Source organism: Neophocaena asiaeorientalis, unplaced genomic scaffold, assembly GCF_003031525.2.
Source record: "Neophocaena asiaeorientalis asiaeorientalis breed wild unplaced genomic scaffold, Neophocaena_asiaeorientalis_V1.1 scaffold118, whole genome shotgun sequence".
NCBI lineage: Eukaryota > Metazoa > Chordata > Mammalia > Artiodactyla > Phocoenidae > Neophocaena > Neophocaena asiaeorientalis.
The window spans coordinates 2882748-2905250 of NW_020175528.1; the positions used below are offsets into that span (position 1 = coordinate 2882748).

A 22503-nucleotide genomic window follows, 5' to 3' on the forward strand; every position below is an offset into this window, starting at 1 on the left:
GCTTCCATGTCATGGCCATTGTAAATAATGCTGCTATAAACACTGAGGTAAATATATCTTTTCAAATTAGTGTTTTCATCAGATAAATACCCAGGAGTAGAACGGCTAAATCATATGGTAGTTCTATTTTTAATTTCTTGAAGAACTTCCATACTGATTTCCATAGTGGCTGCACCAATTTACATTCCCACCAACAGAGCACAAGGGTTCCCTTTTCTCCACATCCTTGCCAACATTTGCTACTTTTTTTCTTTTTGATAATAGCCATTCTAATAGGTATGAGGTGATATCTCATTGTGGTTCTGAAATGTATTTCCCTGATGATAAGTGATGTTGAGCATCTTTTCATGTGCCTTTTGGCCATCTGTATGTCTTCTTTGGAAAAATGTCTGTTCAGATTCTCTGCCCTTTTTAAATTGGGTTGGCTATTTTTTTTTCATGTTGGGTTGTATGAGTTCTTTATATATTTTGCATAGTAAACCCTTACCAGATGTATCATTTGCAAATATCTTCTCCCATTTGGTAGGTTCCCTTTTTGTTTTGTTGATGGTTTCCTTTGTACAAGAGCTTTTGAGTTTGATTATGTCCCATTTGTTTATTTTTGCTTTTATTCCCCTTGCCTAAAGAGATAAAGCCAAAGAAATATAGCTATGACCAATGTCAAAAAGTGTAGTACCTATGTTTTCTTCTAGTTTTATGATTTCAGGTCTTACATTTAGGTCTTTAATTCATCTTGAGTTTATTTTTGTAAATAGTGTGAGAAAATGTTCTAATTTCATTCTTTTATGTGTAGTTGGTCCAGTTTTCCCAATTACCACTTATTGAACAGTCTTTTTAAAAAATTATATATTCTTGCCTCCTTTGCCATAGATTAATTGACCATGTGTGCGTGGGTTTATTTCTGGGCTCTCTATTCTGTTCCACTGATCTATGTATCTGTTTTTGTACTGATACCACAGTTTTGATTACTTTAGCTCTGTAGTATAGTCTGAAGTCAGAGAGCAGAGACACCTCTAACCTTGTGCTTTTTTCTCAAGACTGCTTTACTATTCAGGGTCTTTTGTGGTTCCATACAAATTTTAGGATTATTTGTTCTAGTTCTGTGAAAATGTCATGGGTATTTTGATAGGTATTGCATTAGATCTGTAGATTGCTTTGGGTAGTATGGATATTTTAATAATGCTAATTCTCCTAACCCATGAACATGGGATATATTTCCATTTATTTCTATCCCCTTCAATTTCCTTCACCTATGTCTTATAGGTTTCAGAGTATGTGTCTTTCACCTCCTTCATTAAATTTATTCCTAGATATTTTACTCTTTTTGATTTATAAATGGGATTCATTTCTTTTGTTATTAGTGTACAGAAATGCAACAAATTTCTTTATATTAATCTTGCATCCTGCAACTTTACTGAATTCATTTATTCTAGTAGCTTTTTTTTGGTGGAGTCAAAGGTTTTCCTTATATAGTATCACGTCATCTGCAAACAGTGGTAGTTTTACTTCTTCCCTTTCAATTTGAATGTCTTTTATTTCTTTTTCTTGTCTGATTGCTGTGGCTAGGACTTCCAATACTATATTAAGTAGAAGTGGGAAGAGTGGGCATCCTCATCTTGTTCCTGATCTTAAAGGAAAAACTTCCAGCTTTTCACCACTGAGTATAATGCCAGCTGTGGGTTTGTCAGATGGCCTTTATTATGTTGAGGTTTGTTCCTTCTATGCCAACTTTGTTGACAGTTTTTATCACGAATGGATATTGAATTTTGCCAAATGTTTTTTCTGCATCTATTGAGATGATCATGTGATTTTTATCCTTGGTTATGTTAATGTGGTGTATCTGTGGTGTATCATGTTAATTGACTTGCAGATATTGAACCATCCTCACATCCCAGGAATAAATCCCACTTGATCATGATGTATGATCCTTTTTACATATTGTTGAATTTGGTTTGCTAATATTTTGTTGAGGATTCTTGCATCTATTTCATCAGCTATATGGGCCTGTAAATTTTTTTGTAGTATCTTTATCTGATTTTGGTAACAGGGTAGTGCTGGCCTCATAGAATGAGGTGGGAAGTGTTCTCTCCTCTTTTATTTATTTGTTTGTTTGTTTATTCATTTATTTATGGCTGCATTGGTCTTCATTGCTGCACACAGGCTTTCTCTAGTTGCAGCGAGCAGGGGCTACTCTTCATTGTGGTGCATGGGCTTTTCATTGCGGTGGCTTCTCTTGTTGCAGAGCACAGGCTCTAGGCACGTGGGCTTCAGTAGTTGTGGCACACAGGCTCAGTAGTTGTGGCTCGCAGGCTCTAGACGCAGACTCAGTAGTTGTGGTGCACAGGCTTAGTTGCTCTGTGGCATGTGGGATCTTCCTGGACCAGGGCTAAAACCATGTCCCCTGCATTGGCAGGCAGATTCTTAACCACTGCACCACCAGGGAATTCCACCTCCTTAATTTTTTGAAACATTTTGAGAAGCATACATATTAACTCTTCTTTAAATATTTGGTAGAATTCCCCTGTGAAGTCATCTAGTCCCAGACTTTTGTGTGTTGGGAGTCTTTTGATTACTGATTCAATTTCAATACTAACAATCAACCTATTCAGATTTTCTGTTTCTTCCTGATTCAGTCTTGGAAAACTGTATGTTTCTCGGAATTTATCCACTTATTCTAGGTTGTCCAATTTGTTAGCATATCACTGTTTGCATTATTCTCTTATGATTGTATTTCTGTGATATCAGTTGTAACTTCTCTTTCATTACTTATGTTTTAAATTTGAGCACTCTCTCTTTTTCTTAATGAGTCTGGCTAAAGTTTATCAATTTTGTTTATCTTTTCAAAAAAACAGCTCTTAGCTTCATTTATCCTTTCTATGTTTTTTGGTCTCTATTTTATTTATTTCCACTCTGATCTTTATTATTTTTTTCCTTCTACTGACTTTGGACTTTGCTTGTTCTTCTTTTTCTAATTCCTTTAGAGGGAAAGTTAGGTTGTTTATTTGAGATTTTTCTTTTTTCTTGAGGTAGGCTTCTATTACTATAAACTGCCCTCTTAGAAATGGTTTTGTTGTGTCCCATAGATTTTGGACATTGTGTTTCTATTTTCATTCATCCCAAGGTATTTTTTGACTTCTTCTTTAATTTCTTTGTTGACCCAATGGCTTTTTTATAGTATGTTTTCAGTCTCCGCTTTTTTGTGTTTTTACCAGTTTTCTTATTGCTATTGATTTCTAGTTTCACACTGCTGTGGTCAGAAAAGATGCTGGATTTAATTTCAATCTTCATAAATTTACTGAGACTTCTTTTGTGGCCTAGCACGTAACCTATCCTGGAGAATGTTCCATGTGCACTTGAGAAGAATGTGTATTCTGCTGGTTTAGAATGTAATATTCTACAGATATCTATTAAGTCCATCTGGTCTAAAATGTCATTTAAAGCCAATGTTTCCTTATTGATTTTCTGTCTGGATGATCTATTCATTAATGTGATGGGGTAATTAAAATCTCCTATTATTATTGTATTACTATCAATTTCTTCCTTTATGTCTGTTAATATTTGCTTTATATATTGGGTGCATAAATGTATTGGGTGCATATATGTTAACAAGTCTAATATCCTCTTCTTGGATTGACCCCTTTATCATTATTTAATGTCCTAAATTGTCTTTTGTTATAGATTTTGTTTTAAAGTCTATTTTATCTGATATGAGTACCACTACCCCAGCTTTTCTTTCCATTTGCATGAAATATCTTTTTTAATCCCTTCATTGTCAATGGGTGTGTCTTTAGCTCTGAAGTGAGTGTCTTGTAAGCAGCATATACATGGATCTTGGTTTTTTAATCTAATCAGCTACCCTATGTCTTCTGATTGGAGCATTTAGTCTATTTTACATTAGAAGTGATGATCAATAGGTATGTATCTATTGCCATTTTGTTACTTGTTTTCTGGTTGTTTTTGTATTTCTTTGTTCTTTTCTTCTTTTAATCTCTTCTCTTTGGGTTTGATAACTTTTTAAGTATTATGTTTGGGTTCCTTTCTCTTTGCTTTTTGTGTATCTACTGTAGGTTTTTGATTTGCAGTTACCATGAGGTTCATATCTATAAATATATCTACTTGTTTTAGAATGACAGTCATTTAAGTTCAAACACATTTTAAAAGCCCTACTTTTTTTTACTAAACCCCCCCACCAACATTTTATGTTTTGGTGTCATAGTTTACATTTTTATGAATATCCCTTAACTGTTTATTGTAGTTATAGTTGATTAATGGTTGATTTTACAATTTTGTCTTTTAACCTTCATAGTAGCTTACTTAAGTGGTTGATCAACTGCCTTTACAATATATTTACATATATCAGTGAGATTTTTTTCCTTCAAATAAATATTTTCTTATTTCTTAGCACTAGGGGTGTGGGTCCCGATTAGATCACTTCTCCTTCCTTCCTACCAGACTCCACTTTCCTTAATAAACTTGGTTGTAGAAGAGCCATTCTGCTAGTCTTCAGGCTGTTCTCAGAGAGAACTGTTCTATATGTCATTGTAGTCTTGATGTGCTTCTGGGGGAAGGTGAGCTCAGGGTCTACCTACTCCACCATCTTGATCCCACCCAGTCAAATACTGGAAAATTTAAACTTCTTCCTCCTTCCTAACACTGAATTAAAGGCCAAGTGCGCATGAATTCACCCTTATCCTCCACATCCACCACTTTTCTTCCCCACTGCCCCAAGCTCAAGGTGCTCTTTGGAATCTAGGGCTTTGTAACAGAGAAACATTTTACAGCATTTCTGTTGTTATTGTTTTTAAGACAAGAAACACATGTTGAACGCAATATGGGGATAGTGGAAAGAGCATATTCTTTGGGATTAAAAAGATAATTTGGAATCTTGGCTTGATTAATTAACTGAGTGACCTTGAATAAGTTACTTATTTCTCTGATCCTCAGTTTCTTTCTCTGTAAAAATACACTTAACAACTAAATAACAGGTTTGTTGTAAGGATACTGGAACCTGAAGGAAGTATCACAGGTAATCACTATATGTAGCCATTATGGTATTATTATTGTGTTTAATCCATACATACCTCATATGCTGTAGGTACTTCAGTATTAAATTTGGAGTAGACTAAAAATATAACTCATATTATATAGTCTTGTGTTTTTGAAATTTTTCAGGTTCTCCTGAATCTCTTTAGGTATAAACTAAATTTTCAGATCTTCAATCCATGCTTATTTGAATTTTAATGAAAGCAAGTCTTTTTATTACTAGTACTTTATATAAGTTAGGCCCAGCTGACATGCAGCAAGCATTTTTTTTTCCAACATCTTCATTGGAATTGTTTTACAATGGTGCCTTAGTTTCTGTTTTATAACAAAGTGAATCAGCTATACATCTACATATATACCCATATATCCTCCCTCTTGCATCTCCCTCCCAACCTCCCTATACCACCGTTCTGGGGGGTCACAAAGGACTGCGCTGATCTCCCTGTGCTATGGGGCTGCTTCCCACTAGTTATCTATTTTACATTTGGTAGTGTATATAAGTCCATGCCACTCCCCCACTTGGTCCCAGCTTACCCTTCCCCCTCCCCATGTCCATTCTCTATGTCTGCATCTTTATTCCTGTCCTGCCCCTAGTTTCTTCAGAACATATATTTTTTTAGATTCCGTATATATGCGGTAGCATATGGTGTCTGTTTTTCCCTTTTTGACTTACTTCACTCTGTATGACAGACTCTAGGTCCATCCACCTCACTACAAATAACTCAATTTGTTTCTTTTCGTGGCTGAGTAATATTCCATTGTATATATGTGCCACATCTTCTTTATCCATTCATCTGTCGATGGACACTTAGGTGGCTTCCATGTCCTGGCTATTGTAAGTAGAGTTGCAGTGAACATTGTGATACATGACTCTTTTTGAATTATGGTTTTCTCAGGGTATATGCCCAGTAGTGGGATTGCTGGGTCATACGCTAGTTCTATTTTTAGTGTTTTAAGGAACCTCCATACTGTTCTCCATAGTGCCTGTATCAATTTACATTCCCACCAACAGTGCAAGAGGGTTCTGTTTTCTCCACAGCGTCTCCACCATTTATTGTTTGTTGGTTTTTTGATGATGGCCATTCTGACTGGTGTGAGGTGATACCTCATTGTAGTTTTGATTTGCATTTCTCTAATGATTAGTGATGTTGAGCATCCTTTCATGACTTTGTTGGCAATCTGTATATCTTCTCTTTTTTTTTTTGGATGTCCTAAACTGTTTATTAGGTAAGAATTTTACAAACATTACTTATATTAGCGGTAGCGGTGGAGCTGGAGAGTATTGCGCCTTCTCCAGGCTGCGTGGCGAGAACCACCGATCATGTGGTGGAACTTGTGGCCCTTGCCGAGGCCACGGCTCTTCCTGCCTGCAGGCGTCAGGCCCCGCATCTCCCTGTGCTTGTGGACTGGTTTGGTGATCCACTGGGTGTCAGGGTTTCTTCTGATAGCTCAGCAACAGACTGAAGGCTCCAGGCAAACTTGAGCTGGTTGACACCATGGTGGACGGGCTTGCCGTAGGTGGCGCCCTTTGGGACCAGGCGTTTGTGGCCACCGCAGTGCATGCAAACACGATATATCACATAACCTTGCTTGGCCTTGTAGCCCAGCCTGCGCGCCTTGTCAGGCCAGGTGGGGCACGGGGCCCGGTGCAGCACTGAGAGCTGGCGGTACTGCCAGCAGTGCACCCTGAGCAGAAAGCGCATCATGTCTGACTGCTTCTTCCTCCACAGCTCCTGGAAGTACTTGTAAGTGCCCATCTCGGCTCACAGGAGACAGGAGGAGCTCCGAGGTCGCAGGGTCCCTGAGCCTGAATGGTGGAGATGAAAAGAGATCTGCAGCGGATAGAATACTGTATATCTTCTTTGGAGAAATGTCTATTTAGGTCTTCTGCCCATTTTTGGATTGGGTTGTTTGTTTGTTTTTTGATATTTACCTGCATGAGCTCTTGTAAATTCTGGAGATTAATTCTTTGTCTTCGTTTGCAAATATTTTCTCCCATTCTGAAGGTTGTCTTTTTGCCTTGTTTATAGTTTCCTTTGCTGTACAAAAGCTTTTAAGCTTCATTAGATCCCATTTGTTTATTTTTGTTTTTATTTCCATTTCTCTAGAAGGTGGGTCAAAAAGGATCTTGCTGTGATTTATGTCACAGAGTGTTCTGCCTTATAATTATAGTGTCTGGCCTTACATTTAGGTCTTTAATCCATTTTGAGTTCATTTTTGCTGCCACCAGGGAAGCCCTAATTTCATTCTTTTACATATAGCTGTCCAGTTTTCCCAGCACCACTTTTTGAAGAGGCTGTCTTTTCTCCACTGTATATTCTTGCCTCCTTTATTAAAAATAAGGTGACCAGGGCTTCACGAGCATATTTAATTAAGCCAGAAAGTAGGTCCACCTTCATCCCTCTTAACCAAGCAAAACTGTTCTTACTTCAAAAATTTAAAACTACCCAAACAGGTTTCTCAGCAATGTGTTCACCGTGGTATGAACCCAGCATTAGAGTTCTTATTGCACAATGCACTTACTTGTCCCACGTAATAAAAGTTGCTCTCTGTGTTGAGATGCCAAGACCGACAATTTGATTCATCTCTAGTCCTGCAGCTAAAAATAAAGATAGAAAAGATACATTTAAAAGCCCAGGAAGTTTTTCTTTATAATATTATCATATGAAAAAGAAATCATTTAATATAATCTTTAAGAAAAACAACTGGGCTTAGCATTTTAATAACACAGTTGGAGCTAATAAATAAAGCATTACCAGGATGATTTTCTAGTATTTTTTTACTTAAAGGGAAAAAAGGTTATAATCTAATAATAATAAAATGGCATTTTTGCTTTAAAGATTAGAAAAAAACAAACACTACTTAAAGTAAGTCAGATTGTATTTTCTTCTTGATAATACTGATACTAAAAAATTGGATCTTAATTTAAGCAAAGATCAGCCACAGTAGAAGCTAGTTGATGGCAATAAGAGAAAGTCCTCAGGGAAAGCAGTATAAATATTGAAGCACAGATCTTATTTTCCACACAAACAGATGCTAGAATGCAAATAAAAACTTGGATTTTTGGAAGGCTTAAAATATAGCAGCTCAAGTGTTTTCGTGATATTCTTTTTAAAAAGCAATTTATCCCACTGAACAACATAGGGACAACTTCAGTTTGAGCACTGAGGAAGACACATCCCCCCCTTTTTCAGTACGCCTTCCAAAAATATTTAACCTAACCTGATCATAAGTAAATAATCTGACAACCTCCAAATGCAGGACAGTCTATTTAACTCTTCCATACTTTTAAAAACTCTTAGTGTCATGAAGAACATGGTCTAGATTAAAGGAGACTAAACAGACTGACCGCTAAAGGCAATGCCTTATCTCTGGTTGGATTTTGGATTGAAAAAAAAAGTTATTCAAGACTGAGATTAAAAACAAAAAAAGACTGAGATAAGAGGTGAATATTGAGGACCAAGTATTAGAAAATATCACTGGGTTAATGTTAAATTTCCTGTGTGATAACTGCATTGTGTTTCCATTTGAGAATACTCCTTATCTTTGGAGGTAATGATGAAGTATTTAGGGATGACAGGTTATTACATCACAACCAACTCTCACATTGGTCAGCCAAAAAGAAAAATAGTTTGTAGAGGATGGTAATGTAAACACTGTAAAACACATTTGAATCTAGGAGGAAGTACACAGCTGTTCAATGTAGTATTCTCTGAACTCTTTTTTATAGGTTTTGAAATACTTCAAGCCAGAAAGGTGAGAAGGAGAAGCAATTCAGTCAGAAAAATGAAGTAAAAGACCTTTTCGAATTGACAAGTACTCTTTCGCCATATTCTTAAAGAAGGTAGCACTGCAAACGTTCTTAAAGAGCTAAGATCTCTTACCCTGGCTGTGGCCAGGAGAGCACTTTGCATTAAGAGGCTGCTCAGGAAAAAACAAAACAAAAACTTATTTTACAATAAAGGTAACTCAGTTGTAAACTCCTAAGAGCAGGAACTGTGTGTTGTAACTTTGTTTATAACCCTTTGGTATTTTAAACACAACAGGAAATCAAATCGGCACTAGCTACAACAGGGAACCAAGAGGGAAGGTGAGACTTTAATACTGCAGCTCAAAAAGAGTTAAAGCAGAGGACAGAGCTGCTGTTACCTTTCCTTGACAAAGTGGTTCAGTGTAAACCACAAATGTTCCCCTCCCCAAACTACTGGGAAACTGTGACCCCAATAAAATATTTTATGTATAACTTAGGAAACCCACAAAATTCTACAGACGCCTGAGGAAAACTCTTTATTACACACAAAACATATTTACTGCCTATCTTTACTTCTATAAATCCAAATACCTTTGACAGATTCTTTTATTACAGCAACAAACTGAAGCCAGAGAATATCAGGATCAATTTCAACCCAGCCAGCTTGAGGATAAAGACTTTTTACCTATTTCGGAAAAGAGAAGATTTAGTATAAACAACATTAGATCAAGTCAATAGCATCTGGGTCTTAAGGTTACTGGTTAAAATAATTTAAAACAAGATTTTATTAATTACCTAATTCATTTTTATTGTTAACATGGAAAAAATACATATACAGGGACTTCCCTCATAACTCAGTGGTTAAGAATCCGCCTGCCAATGCAGGGGACATTGGCAGGCGTTCGAGCCCTGGTCCGGGAAAATTCCATATGCTGCAGAGCAACTAAGCCCTTGTGCCACAACTACTGAGCCTGAGCTTTAGAACCCGCAAGCCACAACTACTGAGTCTGCGTGCCACAACTACTGAAGCCTGCGCACCTAGAGCCCATGCTCCGCAACAAGAGAAGCCACCACAATGAGAAGCCCGTGCAGTGCAGCGAAGAGTAGCCCCTGCTCACCACAACTAGAGAAAGCCTGTGTGCAGCAACAAAGACCCAATGCAGCCAAAAATAAATAAATTAATTAATTTTTAAAAATACATATATGAAATAAAAAAGGATACACCAAAATAACAGTTTTCTTCAGTTCATAAGTTTACAGAAGGTTTTAGCTTTATTTTATTTTCTAAGTTTACCTTTATTTTTCAGGTTTTCTACAATGAAGATGTGTTGTTTTTGTAATTTAAAAAAAAGTCAAACTTAAAAAAAAACTTTAAATTAGCAAATAAAGTACTGAGTTCTGGTTCAAGCTATGATGGAGTAAGCACACTCCACCCCCTCTTTCCCACTGAATACAGATATAAAACCTGGACAGAATGCATGGAGCAGCTATCTGTGGACTGCAAAAAGCATGTGGTGGCAGGCAGACTGGGGAAGAAGATAAGAATTAGAATACCACTGAACTGGTGGTGAGTTTCCCAGTTTTCTTCTGGTACCCCCTGGCCTGGACTCAAGGCAGCCTGAAAACCAGAAGTGGGTATCAGGGTGCAGTGAAAACGCCTGTAGAGTTTTTCTAACACTCAGAGGGAATGCGAGATATCCCTCACTTTTGTTTTTTATCCCCCCACACCCGCCTCCATACTTTTATATCCTGGCTATCCCATCGTGGTGGCTGCAGCAGTAACCACAAGCACCCAAAATACTGAGGGAGGTAAAACTTCCTCTCTAATCAGAGGAGCTGGGGGCCCAAGAGGGTAAGGTGAACCCCCGATGGCTTTTTTCTCTCTGTGTGCTCCTGATGCCTAGCCTCAGATGTGGACACAGGAAGTGTCCAGCAGAATGGGATAATGAAAGCTCCAGCTTCTGGCAAGAGGACCCAAAAGGGGGAGGCTCAGGGAACCAAAAATCCCAGGAAGATCTGAGAGGGAAGAGCTTGGGAAAGCTACTCCAGAAAGTTGTGGATGAATTCCTAGGCTCACCTGGAAGCTGCACGTATATGAATATAATACCAGACAGCATAGCAACGATGTTAAAAGCAGAACTGAAAAAACAGACGACTGCCCAGGTCCCAGACTGACCCCTAGGTGGCACATACTACACAGGGCAGATCCAAATAGTACCTCCAAGATCTTAAAAACAGAATTAACATTGAAACCAAAGTCCAAGGAAGGCTGGTCAGCATTTGTAGCCTGAACACAGCTGCATTAACTGCCTACTAAAAGAAAAATATCAACATTTGTCATAGACTTTATACAAGACCCAGAGTCTTATAACATGATAATCAAAATGCCCAGGATAGGGCTTCCCTGGTGGTGCAGTGGTTGAGAGTCCGCCTGCCGATGCAGGGGACACGGGTTCGAGCCCCGGTCTGGGAGGATCCCACATGCCACGGAGCAACTAGGCCCGTGAGCCACAACTACTGAGCCTGCGCGTCTGGAGCCTGTGCTCCACAATGGGAGAGGCCGCCACAGTGAGAGGCCCGCGCACCGCGATGAAGAGTGGCCCCCGCTTGCCGCAACAGGAGAAAGCCCTCGCACAGAAACGAAGACCCAGCACAGCCAAAAATAAATGTTATTAAAAAAAAAAAACAAAGTGCCCAGGATATAATCCAAAATTACAAGGTATATTAAGAATCAGAAAAATCTCAGCTCACATGGGAAAAGATAATAGATACCAATACCAACATAACACAGAGATCTGATAAAGACTTTAAAGCAGCTATTATAAAAATGCTCCAAGGGCTTCCCTGGTGGCACAGTGGCTGAGAGTCCGCCTCCCGATGCAGGGGACACAGGTTCGTGCCCCGGTATGGGAAGATCCCACATGCCGCGGAGCGGCTGGGCCTGTGAACCATGGCCGCTGAGCCTGCGCGCCTGGAGCCTCTGCTCCACAACAGGAGAGGCCAAAACAGTGAGAAGCCCGCGTATCGCAAAAAAAACAAAAAAATGCTCCAAGAAGTAAGGGTGAATTCTTTTGAAACAAGATAGAAAGTCTCAGCAAAGAAATAAAAGACATGAAGAAAAACAAAATTTTGGTAATTCCCTGACAGTCCAGTGGTTTCACTGGACTGTCGCTTTCACTGCCAAGGCCCAGGTTCAATCCCTGGTCAGGGAACTAAGATCCCACAAGCTGAGCGGCATGGCCAAAAAAAAACAAAAGAAAAAAGAAATTCTAACAATTTCAGGATTAAAAAATACAATTATTAGGGGAGTGGGGGAAATGGATACAAACTTTCAGTTATAAGATGAATAAGGTCTAGAGACCTAATGTACACCATGGTGACTAGAGTTAATAATAATGTATTATACACTTGAAATTTGCTAAGAGAGTAGTTCTCAAGTGTTCTCAATACCCACACACACAAACATACAAATGGTCACCATGTGAGATGAGTAGCTCATCTCTATACTCATGATGAGTAATTAACATTAATTATGTTATTTAATTAACAATGTATACGTATACCAAAACATCAATTTATATACCTTAAATATATACAACTTTTGGGCTTCCCTGGTGGCACAGTGGTTGAGAGTCCACCTGCCAATGCAGGGGACACGGGTTCGTGCCCTGGTCCGGGAAGATCCCACGTGCCAAGGAGCGGCTGGGCCCGTGAGCCATGGCCGCTGAGCCTGCGCATCCGGAGCCTGTGCTCCTCAACAGGAGAGGCCACAACAGTGAGAGGCCCGCGTACCGCGTGGCCATAATCGCGTCAAGCCTACAAACCAGGGTCCCTGGCACTTCAGGGTCCCTTCCCCCGACTCCACCAACCCGGACAGCTCACCATCCCTAAACATGTCACAATAGCTTAGAAGACCAAACCGAAATTAGATCAAGAATATAATCAAAGCTAAGAAGAAAACGTGTTTTGTTGATTAAAAACAAAAGACAACAAGACAACAACCAGTGTTTTTCAAGAATGTCCAGAGGGTACACAGTATTGGAGAGTCCACTGTTTTCTTTGGAGAGGCCTTTCCGTCCTGTTCTTCCAACCAAGATGTTATCATCTTTTACGGTTTCTCACAATGGCATGATGTTTCAATGGGGAACACGATGAACCTTCTTCATTTTGAAAAACTAAAAATATCAAATATTCACATGTGGGATTTCTAACTGTGAATACTACTCTAGTATATAATGCCAATATTTAAAAGTTCATAGAAAGATTTTTTAAAAAATACAACTTATAGAAAAAGGCTAAAAATGTGCCTCTGCTATTAAAAAATGAGATAAGAGGTAAAATTAAAGTCTTCTGAGAGACCTAGTACTAGCGTTCTAATGTAAAGTTTCCTGTTTGGGATTTCAATTTTAATTAAAAGACCAACTAAGCCTACTTTGTTCTTATCTCTAAAGGGTGATCTGTTCAGTTCTTCTTTCTCTCCTTTTTAAGCTATTTATTTAGCAATATCAATCAAATCCTATACTAAGACGTTTGGGTTTCTATTATACATTCTTTCCAACATAATTTAGCAGAGGTGTGATTTTCACTTGAGTAAATAAACACAAATTCTAATGTCTAATCCATAGAGTCCCATGAAGCAAACTGATTTCCTAATACTTTGATTAAATGCAATTCAGTTATTTATTCTGTACTCATGAAGTAATAAGCCTGGTGCTAAGAAGCAATGTAGACCCACAAGACCATTCTTCCCAAAGAACTCAAGCCATCTGAAGTAAAGGACCAGTTGTTGTTTGGGTTTTTTTCTGATTTGTAATTCATTGTGAACCAACAATTTTTAAGACACAATTAAAACAACTTTCTAGGAAAAAAGGACATACAAAGTAAAATCCCAAATGTTTTATTATTGAGGTCAACAGACATAAAATGACTCTGCCAAGTTGCTACACAAGTTTCTAAATCTTAGTTTTTCTCTCTCAACCCCAGCAGCTGGGAGCCACACTTTCAGAAGCACTGCTGTAAACTCCTATCACAGGTTGAGAGGCACTGCTTTCAACTCCTAATTTAAGACATAGCACTTCATCCTTTGAGGGCAAGGAATTTTTGTATTTTTATTTACTCACATACCTTTCCAGACACTTCGCCACAGTTTTGAGTCTGACCAAACCATTCTAGTCTAATGCTGCTCACAGCAATCTTGATTCATCTTTGAGATTCTTACCTCATTTCTAAAAAAATAATGATTCCCCCCAAATTATATAGCAACTGTGAAACTTGATCTTCTAACAATTCCTGCATCCCTTCAGTTTCAAACACTTCAACTTCTTTGAAAAAAAAAATCACTGCTTAAAACAAAAGTACTTTGTGTCTAGAATTGTAAGGGAGACTGTGTGTAAAGTATCATCGTGTTCTGATAAAGATTCATAAAAAGATAAGGAGGACATAGTCGCTGAAGGACAGAATCCGCCTTTCAGCTGTCCTTTCAGGTGGGTTTAGGGGTGGGGTGTGTGGGTGGTGGGCAGTGTTCCTGCAGAGGTGAACAGAAGAGGGACTAGGGAGCTGCTCTAGTCCCAGCTCCCTGTCCTGGTCCTGAAACCAGAATGAGGAAGTCCTGAAATCAAACGCTCAAAGCAGTCTTTTGGCTGGACCTGCTCCTGGGCAACCCCTGCGGCTGAAAAACACTTCTAAGGGGGTGGGAAAAAGGGTGGGAACCAAGCAGATGAGGGAGTCCAGTGCTGCTGGGAATGGGTTAGGTAACTAATAGCTCCTGTTCCCCCAACACCGCCAACATAAAAAGATGTTGGTATTGGAAAGAAGAGTAAATAAGAAACATCACATGGAATCAACATTATTTTTGGCATGCTGTCAACTGTGTAGAAATCAACACTTCATTAAAATGAGAACAGAAGAATACCAACCTGTTAGTTGCTTTACTAATAACAACTAATGACTTGATAGGTTTCTCAAACCAGAAAAAAAAAGATACTTTCATGAATTGTCAAAGATGGAAATGAGAAAAGTAATGACAACACAGCCTTCAAAACTTGTCCAATACTTCTCATATCTCTGGGAATCAGTTGCTCAGCACTTTGAGAAGCAGTTAATGATGATAACTGAATTACGAACATAAACTTAAATTCCATCAAGATTTGAAAATCCTAAATGTAAATAAAGACAGGGTTGGACGCCTATCAAGGAAGTACAGGAGAAACCAAGCAAGTCACAAAGCACCATCTGACTGGATACGCGCAGCCAGCCTGCCCTGCCCTGCCCTGCCCCGGGAGTCACCGCAGTCCCACCCAGGTGAGGCCAGAGAGGCGAATCCTCAGGTGAGCGGAAGCGAGTGAGCGGCCCCAGGTCACAAACCGAGCCCCTGCTGTCTTCAGCCGGGACAGGAAGGGCGCGCAGGTTTCAGCCCTGCCCGGGGAGGGAATGCGAAGACTTAGCGGGTCGCAGCGCGCCGCTCAGGTCGGAGGGCCCGTGGTGCTGCAGGTGGCTGCGTCCAAGCCGCATGAGGAGGTCCCGCCCTCTCGCCCCCACGCGACCCGATCCCGGGTGCCCCGCGCGACCCAGACCCGCTGCCCCGACGCCAGCTCCTCGGTCACCTTCTGAGCACTGGAGCCGCGGATCCGCGCCGCGCGGTCATAGACGTGGCAGCGAATCACCGAGCTGCCCACGTCCAGCCCCAGCACGAAGCCTGCGCGCCGCGGGTCCGGCGCGCTCTGCTCGGGGCGCGTCTGCTCCGCGACTGTGGGCGGCCCTGGCATCCCGACCCCCACGCCTCTCCGCACCTGCCTCCAGCCGAGCGGGCGCGCTCTAAACGCCTGTACCTCAGAGGCTGAGCGTTCCCCGCCGGGCCACCGCCCCCGGCCCGCCCCCTCCGCGAGATCCGGGAACGGCCCCGCCCCCGCTGCGGGCCCCGCCCCGACGCCGTGACGTCACGGCTGCGCAGGAACCCTTTGCAGGAGAGAGCGCGGTCTCGGCGGTAGCGTGGGGCGCGTGGAGGCGAGCAGGAAGGTTGTGGGTCCCTGGAGTCCCGGGTCACCCGTGCCGCCCGATTCTCCAAACACCGGCAGATCTCAGCGTTGCCCTGGCCCGTAATTTTCGTGATTTCCCTCCTAACTCCACGTACCCTGCGGCAGGGCCTGCATTTCTTTCAACCCAATTACGTATTATGAATCTCTATTAAGAAAAATAAAAAGAAAAGAAATTCAAAATTCCGCCGAAGGTATTCATTAATAAACTGAGGGTTTTCCCCCCAAGACTTCTCTCCTCAGAAAACCTGGTCAGGTTTGCACATATAATACACGTCAAAAAATACTTGCTAAATGAAATAAACACTCAAATGAGTTGAACATTCTCCAGCCCTCTGGTGGGGAAGAAGGGACAAAGCCAGGGGTGGCTGTTTTTACCATCAAGCTCCACCCCAACGACTGGCTTCTCAGGAACATGAAAGTCCCTCAAGGGCCCTTTACCTTTCACTCCTGCCCAAAAAGCGTGGGCTCTTCCACGCAGGGGACAGAGAAGGAGGCCTGCGGAAATTTCGAGTTTCCTGCAGCTCTGGTCACAGCCTCGAGCCCAGGGGGATTCCCATGGGGTGGTCCTTATAGGCGGGGAGTGCAGAGGCGTTAATTCCTGCTTCAGCCACCTTTCCACCATCACCACACCAGCACTCCAAAAAAAAACCAGTGTCTGAAAATATTCAATGTCTTCTTTTTGTAAAATTATGAAAGTAATATGGATATGTGCTCTTTGTGAAAAAGTTTCTCAGTGCAGAGTGGTATATCAATTAAAAAGTAAGGAAAAAAAAAAGTAAGGGATATTCATTTTGAGCCAAATCGTTCTTTTGAACAATTTGTCATGTTAACCCACTTGCTTTCAGCCCATTTGACCAATGGCCTTTGACCAATGGTTCTTTGGCCATATTACTTGAAACTTGGAACAAGCACCTGGAAGAGTATGGTTTTTGTTTTTGTGTTTAATCTTTGTCTTTGTACCCTGTAACTCTCTAATAGTACTCATTCGTTCCAAATGGCCCTAGGACTGCCTTCACCAGTGGTGACCATTTTGGTGAGTCATATATACTATGTTAATCCCCAGTATTGTAATTTTGAAATAAATGACTAATGAGTCACGTAGTCTGGCCAGAGTTCTCCAGAGAAAGAGAACCAATAGGATAGAGATTGAGATTTATTTTAAGGAATTGGCTCACATGCTCGTGAGGGCTGGCAAGTCCCAGAAATCTTTAGGGTAGGCTGGAAGTCTAGAAATTCATATAAGAGTTGATGTTACAGTCTGAGTCTACATTCTGCTGGGCAGTAGGCTGGAAACACAGGCAGTGTTCCTATGTTGCAATCTTAAGGAGGATTCTTCTTTGGGAAACCTCGATCTTTGCTCTTAAGGCCTTCAACTGATTGCATGCGGCCCACCAACATTGTGAAGGGTCATTTGCTTTACTCAAGGTCTATTGATTTAAATGTTAATCACATCTAAAAAATATCTCACAGCAGCATCTAGATTGGTGCTTGCCCAAACAACTGGGCACCTTTACAGTGTGCCCACTAGCTTACTCAAGTTGACACATAAAATTAACCATCACAGGTCCCCTTTCACAAGAGAGAAAGCTGTTTTGTATTCCTGATATGAACATTTAGCATATTTCTCAAAGCGATAATTCTTGGGCTTCTTGGACACCTACAGTAACTTCTTTTGTGATTCTTTTTATACATCCGCATCAAGTGATCTTGAGCATTATCAAAGAATCATAGACTGTGAAAACAGGGAGCTTAGCAACCACTTAGTCTAGTGTTTCTTAATCTGTTTCTGATCTTGAACAACTTTGAGATCCTGATGATGCTATCTTCCCAAGAACATGCTTATATACACAATACTTGGCATGAGGTTGCAGGTGGGTGTGGGATAAACTAAACATGAAGATCTCAGATTAAAAATCCAGAGTGAATTCCCTAACCTGGACAGACTGTTGCCTAGGAGAGGCCTGGGGGAACAAAGGGATACTGTGTTTCCTCCTCCTTCATTGTTCTCTGCTAGCACCTCTCACCCTGCTCCGCCCTCAGGGAAAGGAGCAAGTGGCTACAGGGCACAGAGCTCAGAAACTCTGAAAGTCCCTTTGCTAGTGGGTCGGTTCATTGTTCTTGATTCAGAGGCCACTGCTGCTCTGAGCCCCATCACCTGATGGCCTTGGTCTGCCTCTGGCTTGCCTGCTGCTTCCCTCAGACTCTGGGCTTGGCCCAGAGGTGGCCACTGAGGATTTCTCCCAGGCTCCTTCCCCACCACTGTCTCTCCTTACCCTTTCTCCTCTGGCAGGCCCAGAATTAAAACTTGCACCAGCCTCCCAGGCTCTTGAGAAACGTGGATGCGGTTACTCAGGGCTGGATCAGAAAGCGTGGGAGGCCAGCATTCCCTGGGACTCCCTGAAGGGAAATGGATGGTGCTTCAAGGCTGAGTGCAGGACCTCACTCGATGCCCTCCTCACTCCAAGGAAACAAATCACTGTCCTTCCCTCCTAGGGTGACCAACTGCACCTATTTGCCAGGGACTGAGGAATTTCTTGAAACACAGGACATTCAATGCTAAAACCAGAACAGTCCTCCTCACAACTCAGAGACTCTTGGGGTCCACAGGTGACTTCCTTTGGGATGCTGGCTGCTTCATGTTTAGGTGTCAGACACTGCTTTTAGACAGTGAGCTCCCTGAGGACAGAAACAGGGCATTAGTCATTTTTCCTCCAAGAGGCACAAAGTAACTGCTGAATGACTAAATGAACAAACAAGTTAATGTTTGCAAGTCCTTATCAGACCTTACCTTCTGCCTGACGTGGCCACAGGACACAGAGGGCAGTGAACCCTTCCTAAAGTCTGCTTTCATCTGGGCTTGTCATCATCTGACCACCGATGCAGCCCTTCTGATGTGGAAGGGAGGTCAGGCTGCCTGCCCTGAACCTGGCGCCTGGAACATCAGGACTGAGCCCCAGATCCCCACGTGAGCGTCAAACCACATCCTTTCTTTTCACCCTTATTTCATGAGCTCAGCTGAACTTGGGCTGGACTCCCTCTTCAGCTTCCTGCTCTGTAGCTCCACTCCTGACTGCATCTGCAGCCCTGGCCTCAACACAGGGGTAGACTTACCGTAGTATGTCTTCACGTCCCCCACTTTGCATGGGCTCCTACCGAGGCCCTGAGCAGAGCCCTAGCAAACTGTTCAGCATCCTGTGCTTTATGGCATTTGCAAAAGTGGATTCTTTCTGTATTATTTTCCTAAAGTGGGCCCTCCAAATTGTACAAGCTTCGATTCCCACAGGACCATAATCCTCCCACCAGGAAGGAAAGCGGGCAGGGGAGGGATAAATTGGGAGATTGGGATTGACATATACATACTACTATATATATATAATAGATAACCAATAAGGACCTACTCTATAGCACAGGGAACTCTACTCAGTACTCTATAATGACCTATATGGGAAAAGAATCTTAAAAAAAGGGTGGATATATGTATATGTATAACTGATTCACTTTACTGTACACCTGAAACTAGCACAACATTGTAAATCGACTCTACTCCAATAAAAGTTCAAAAAAACTCAAACACCATAGCCCTCCCCACCTTTCTATAGTCCCCAAAGCCAGGAGGACTTCCTCTCTGGATCCCAGTGTGGTGGTCTGGAATGCCGTCGGCATGCACTCTGAGTAACATAGTCCCCAATTCACCGTTCGGAACCGCCTGAATACTGTCATCAGCTGATGAAGTCTGTCCTCCCTACACAGCTCTGAGTAATCATGGTTATAAGCCCTGGCCTCCTCCATCCGGGCCAACTTAAGATCCAGACCCTGCCCATTTCTCACCATTGTTCTGCTGAGGTCCTTTCCAGAGCCACACCCGCCACACCTGCCCAGGTATTTGCTCATCTCCATGCCCTTCTGAGGCATCCAGTGTCAGAAACATGAGCTGGCTCGTTGCTCCGTGTCTTAACTTCTCCCCTCCTGAAGTGGATTAAGTGACAGGAAATCTTTTCCTTCACTCACCTGTCTGTATACATTGTGGGAGGGGAAGAAGCCTTATGTGGCCAGGTTTCTCATGTTTGTGAACACCCAGAGGCTGGAAAGTTCTGAAGAGAGGCCATGGCTTAAAAGGAGCATCCTAGGGCTTCCCTGGTGGTGCAGTGGTTGAGAGTCCGCCTGCCGATGCAGGGAACACGGGTTCATGCCCTGGTCCGGGAAGATCCCACATGCCGCGGAGCGGCTGGGCCCATGAGCTATGGCCGCTGAGCCTGCGCGTCCGGAGCCTGTGCTCTGCAACGGGAGAGGCCACAACAGTAAGAAGCCCGCGTAGTGCAAAACAAAACAAAACAAAACAAAAGCATTCTACCTCCCTCCTCATCCCAATCATCCTGTTTCACTTGTGGTCAGAAGCCTTTATTCAACTAGGGAGATTATAAAGTCTCAAATGAATGAATTCTGTGAGTTAAGATTTAAACCACACTAGAGAATGGCTGAAAACACTTTTGAATTCATGGATACAAATAAAACTTTGTTTTTTGAGGAAAAATTTGGAATTTTTGTAGAAGGCAATTTTAAATCCAAAATAAAGAATGGTACTGTGGAAGAAAATGTAGAAAAGTAACTGTTACTACTTTTGAGGTAAGTTTTCAAAAATAAAGATTTCTGTCTTGGCCTTTTGGCTAAGAATAACACAGAATAAAGAAGGAAACATCTCCTTACATATTGCTTAGCCTCTGTTGGCATTATTTTTTCCCCAGATCCCACAGGATTCTTTTCTTGAAGTCATACTTATTGAGATGCACAGTTTTATGACTTCTGACAAACATATGCAGCCCTGAAACCATCACCACCATCATTAATATAGAAAATATCTCCACCACTCTAAAAAGTCCCTTTTGCACACAGTACTCTGAATCCTTTACTATGTGCATAAGGTGATGTCATCTGCATACGTAACTCAGAACACTTGAATTTAGCAGATTGATCTCAGCAATTTGAGATGCAACCCATACCAAAAAGAAGTTGCCCATTCCAGACTGACTGTAAATGAGCTTGGTCCTCGTGACATGTGGGCCAGATTGTGGACTTGGGGTTTTCACCAAATGACATGCTTACATAAAGCTAAGTGTAATAGCTTGACACTTCCTGGTTCCTTTATATGTTTTGAGTAAATCCACACTGCTTGAAGTGATTCTAAGCAATGAGAGCATTCAGTTGGCAAGCTTACATTTTATCTTGTCAAGGAAGGAAAAGCCCTGTTTTGAAATACAGTTACTACAGGTTGTATTTCACAAATTGTGGCTCTAGATAGTGTGCCTTAATAATCTCTATTATGCTTTATTAATAAGATAGATCCTTTAACTATAAAGGAGATGAAACTCAGAATAAAATCTAATTAATTCAGAACACAAAGTAAAGAAGCTAGAAATAAAGAGCCATAAAAAAAACCAGTAGATTTTGTTAACTGAAAAAGAATTACAGTTGACTCTCATTATTTGCAGTAGTTACTGTTCTATAAAGTTATGGCCAACACAATTGGCAAATACCAAATCATTTCTGCTGGAGGAAATATAGGGTTAGGCTCCTGCAGCCTCTGGTCACATTTCCAACAACTGATCAGTACATAACCTTGTTCAATATGTGTTTCTATTTAAAGACATGTTACTTAATATATATTGTTGATTCATCAACATTGAATCTAGAGCTGACAGCACTATAATTTATGCCTGAATGAAGCTTATCTAACACATGTATTCTCCCTGCAGGGCACATCGTGGCCTTCCTGGGCTTAGAAACACTTGAGAACATTTCGGTACTATGCCGGGGCCATTTTAAACACGAAATCACCAACAAAAACACAAGCATGTGAAAAATGCGGCACTAAATAGACAGTAGAAAGGACATCTGTTTACAGTATGAAGGCTGAAAGAAGGCAGAATGTCATCTTATTTGAGCTCAGCTGAGAATGTGCACATCTCTCTGTCTCTCTAAGTCTTCGTATTTAGATTTAGCAACATGTAGATCAATTTATTTTCCAAGCATTGCCTTTCATATCTCATTCAATTCCCATCTTTCTAAGCCAGTTTCCTTTCTCTCAGATGATACAAGTAAGTAGTTCTTTTCAGTGAGGATCCTTGGGGAGTGAACTTCCCCAGTTTTTGAATATCTACACATATATCTTCACTTTTAAAAGATAGTTTGACATGGTAGAGAATACTAGTTTACAGCTTTTCCTTTTGCACTTTGAAAATATTGTTCCATTGGCTTCTAGCTGTAATTACTAATGAGAAGTCTGCTGCCAGTCTAATTCTCATTCTTTTGTGGGTACTCTTGTCTTTTCTCTCATGTGCCTTTAAGATTTTCTATTCAGATTCAGTGTTCTGGTCTTCACAGGTGTGGTCTTCTTTTTAGTTTTTCCTTCAGACTGAAGACCTGGCTCTTCAGTTCTGGAAAACGTACTGCTTTGTACATGTTGCCTCCTCCCAGCCTCCCTAGTTTCTCCTATTAGATATTTGATTTAAAAAATGATTTTGACACAGTTTCAGACTTACAGAAAAGTTACAAGATAGCACAAAGAATTGCTATATAGCCTTTACCCAGATTTCCCAAACACTAACAGTTTACCACATTAAGTTTATCTTTTTCTATTTATCTATTTACCTGTATGTTTTTCTGAACCATTTGAAAGTA

The 22503-nt window shown here is 41.2% G+C and overlaps 1 protein-coding gene and 1 pseudogene across 2 annotated transcripts in view; both read right to left on the minus strand.

Annotated features, from left to right (window-relative positions):
• The window catches only part of GK5 (glycerol kinase 5), a 73443-nt gene extending 57815 nt beyond the window's left edge, over nucleotides 1-15628 (minus strand). For both annotated transcript variants that reach the window (XM_024769016.1, XM_024769015.1), the window contains exons 1-3: nucleotides 15397-15628; nucleotides 9386-9479; nucleotides 7567-7642 (exon numbers count right to left, since the gene is read on the minus strand). In XM_024769016.1, the coding sequence (XP_024624784.1) occupies nucleotides 7567-7642; nucleotides 9386-9479; nucleotides 15397-15558 (332 nt within the window). In that variant the 5' untranslated portion in view covers nucleotides 15559-15628. The remainder of the gene's footprint in view (nucleotides 1-7566; nucleotides 7643-9385; nucleotides 9480-15396) is intronic.
• Nucleotides 6177-7011, minus strand: LOC112415838 (60S ribosomal protein L15 pseudogene; annotated as a pseudogene).
• Nucleotides 15629-22503: the final 6875 nt, after the last annotated feature.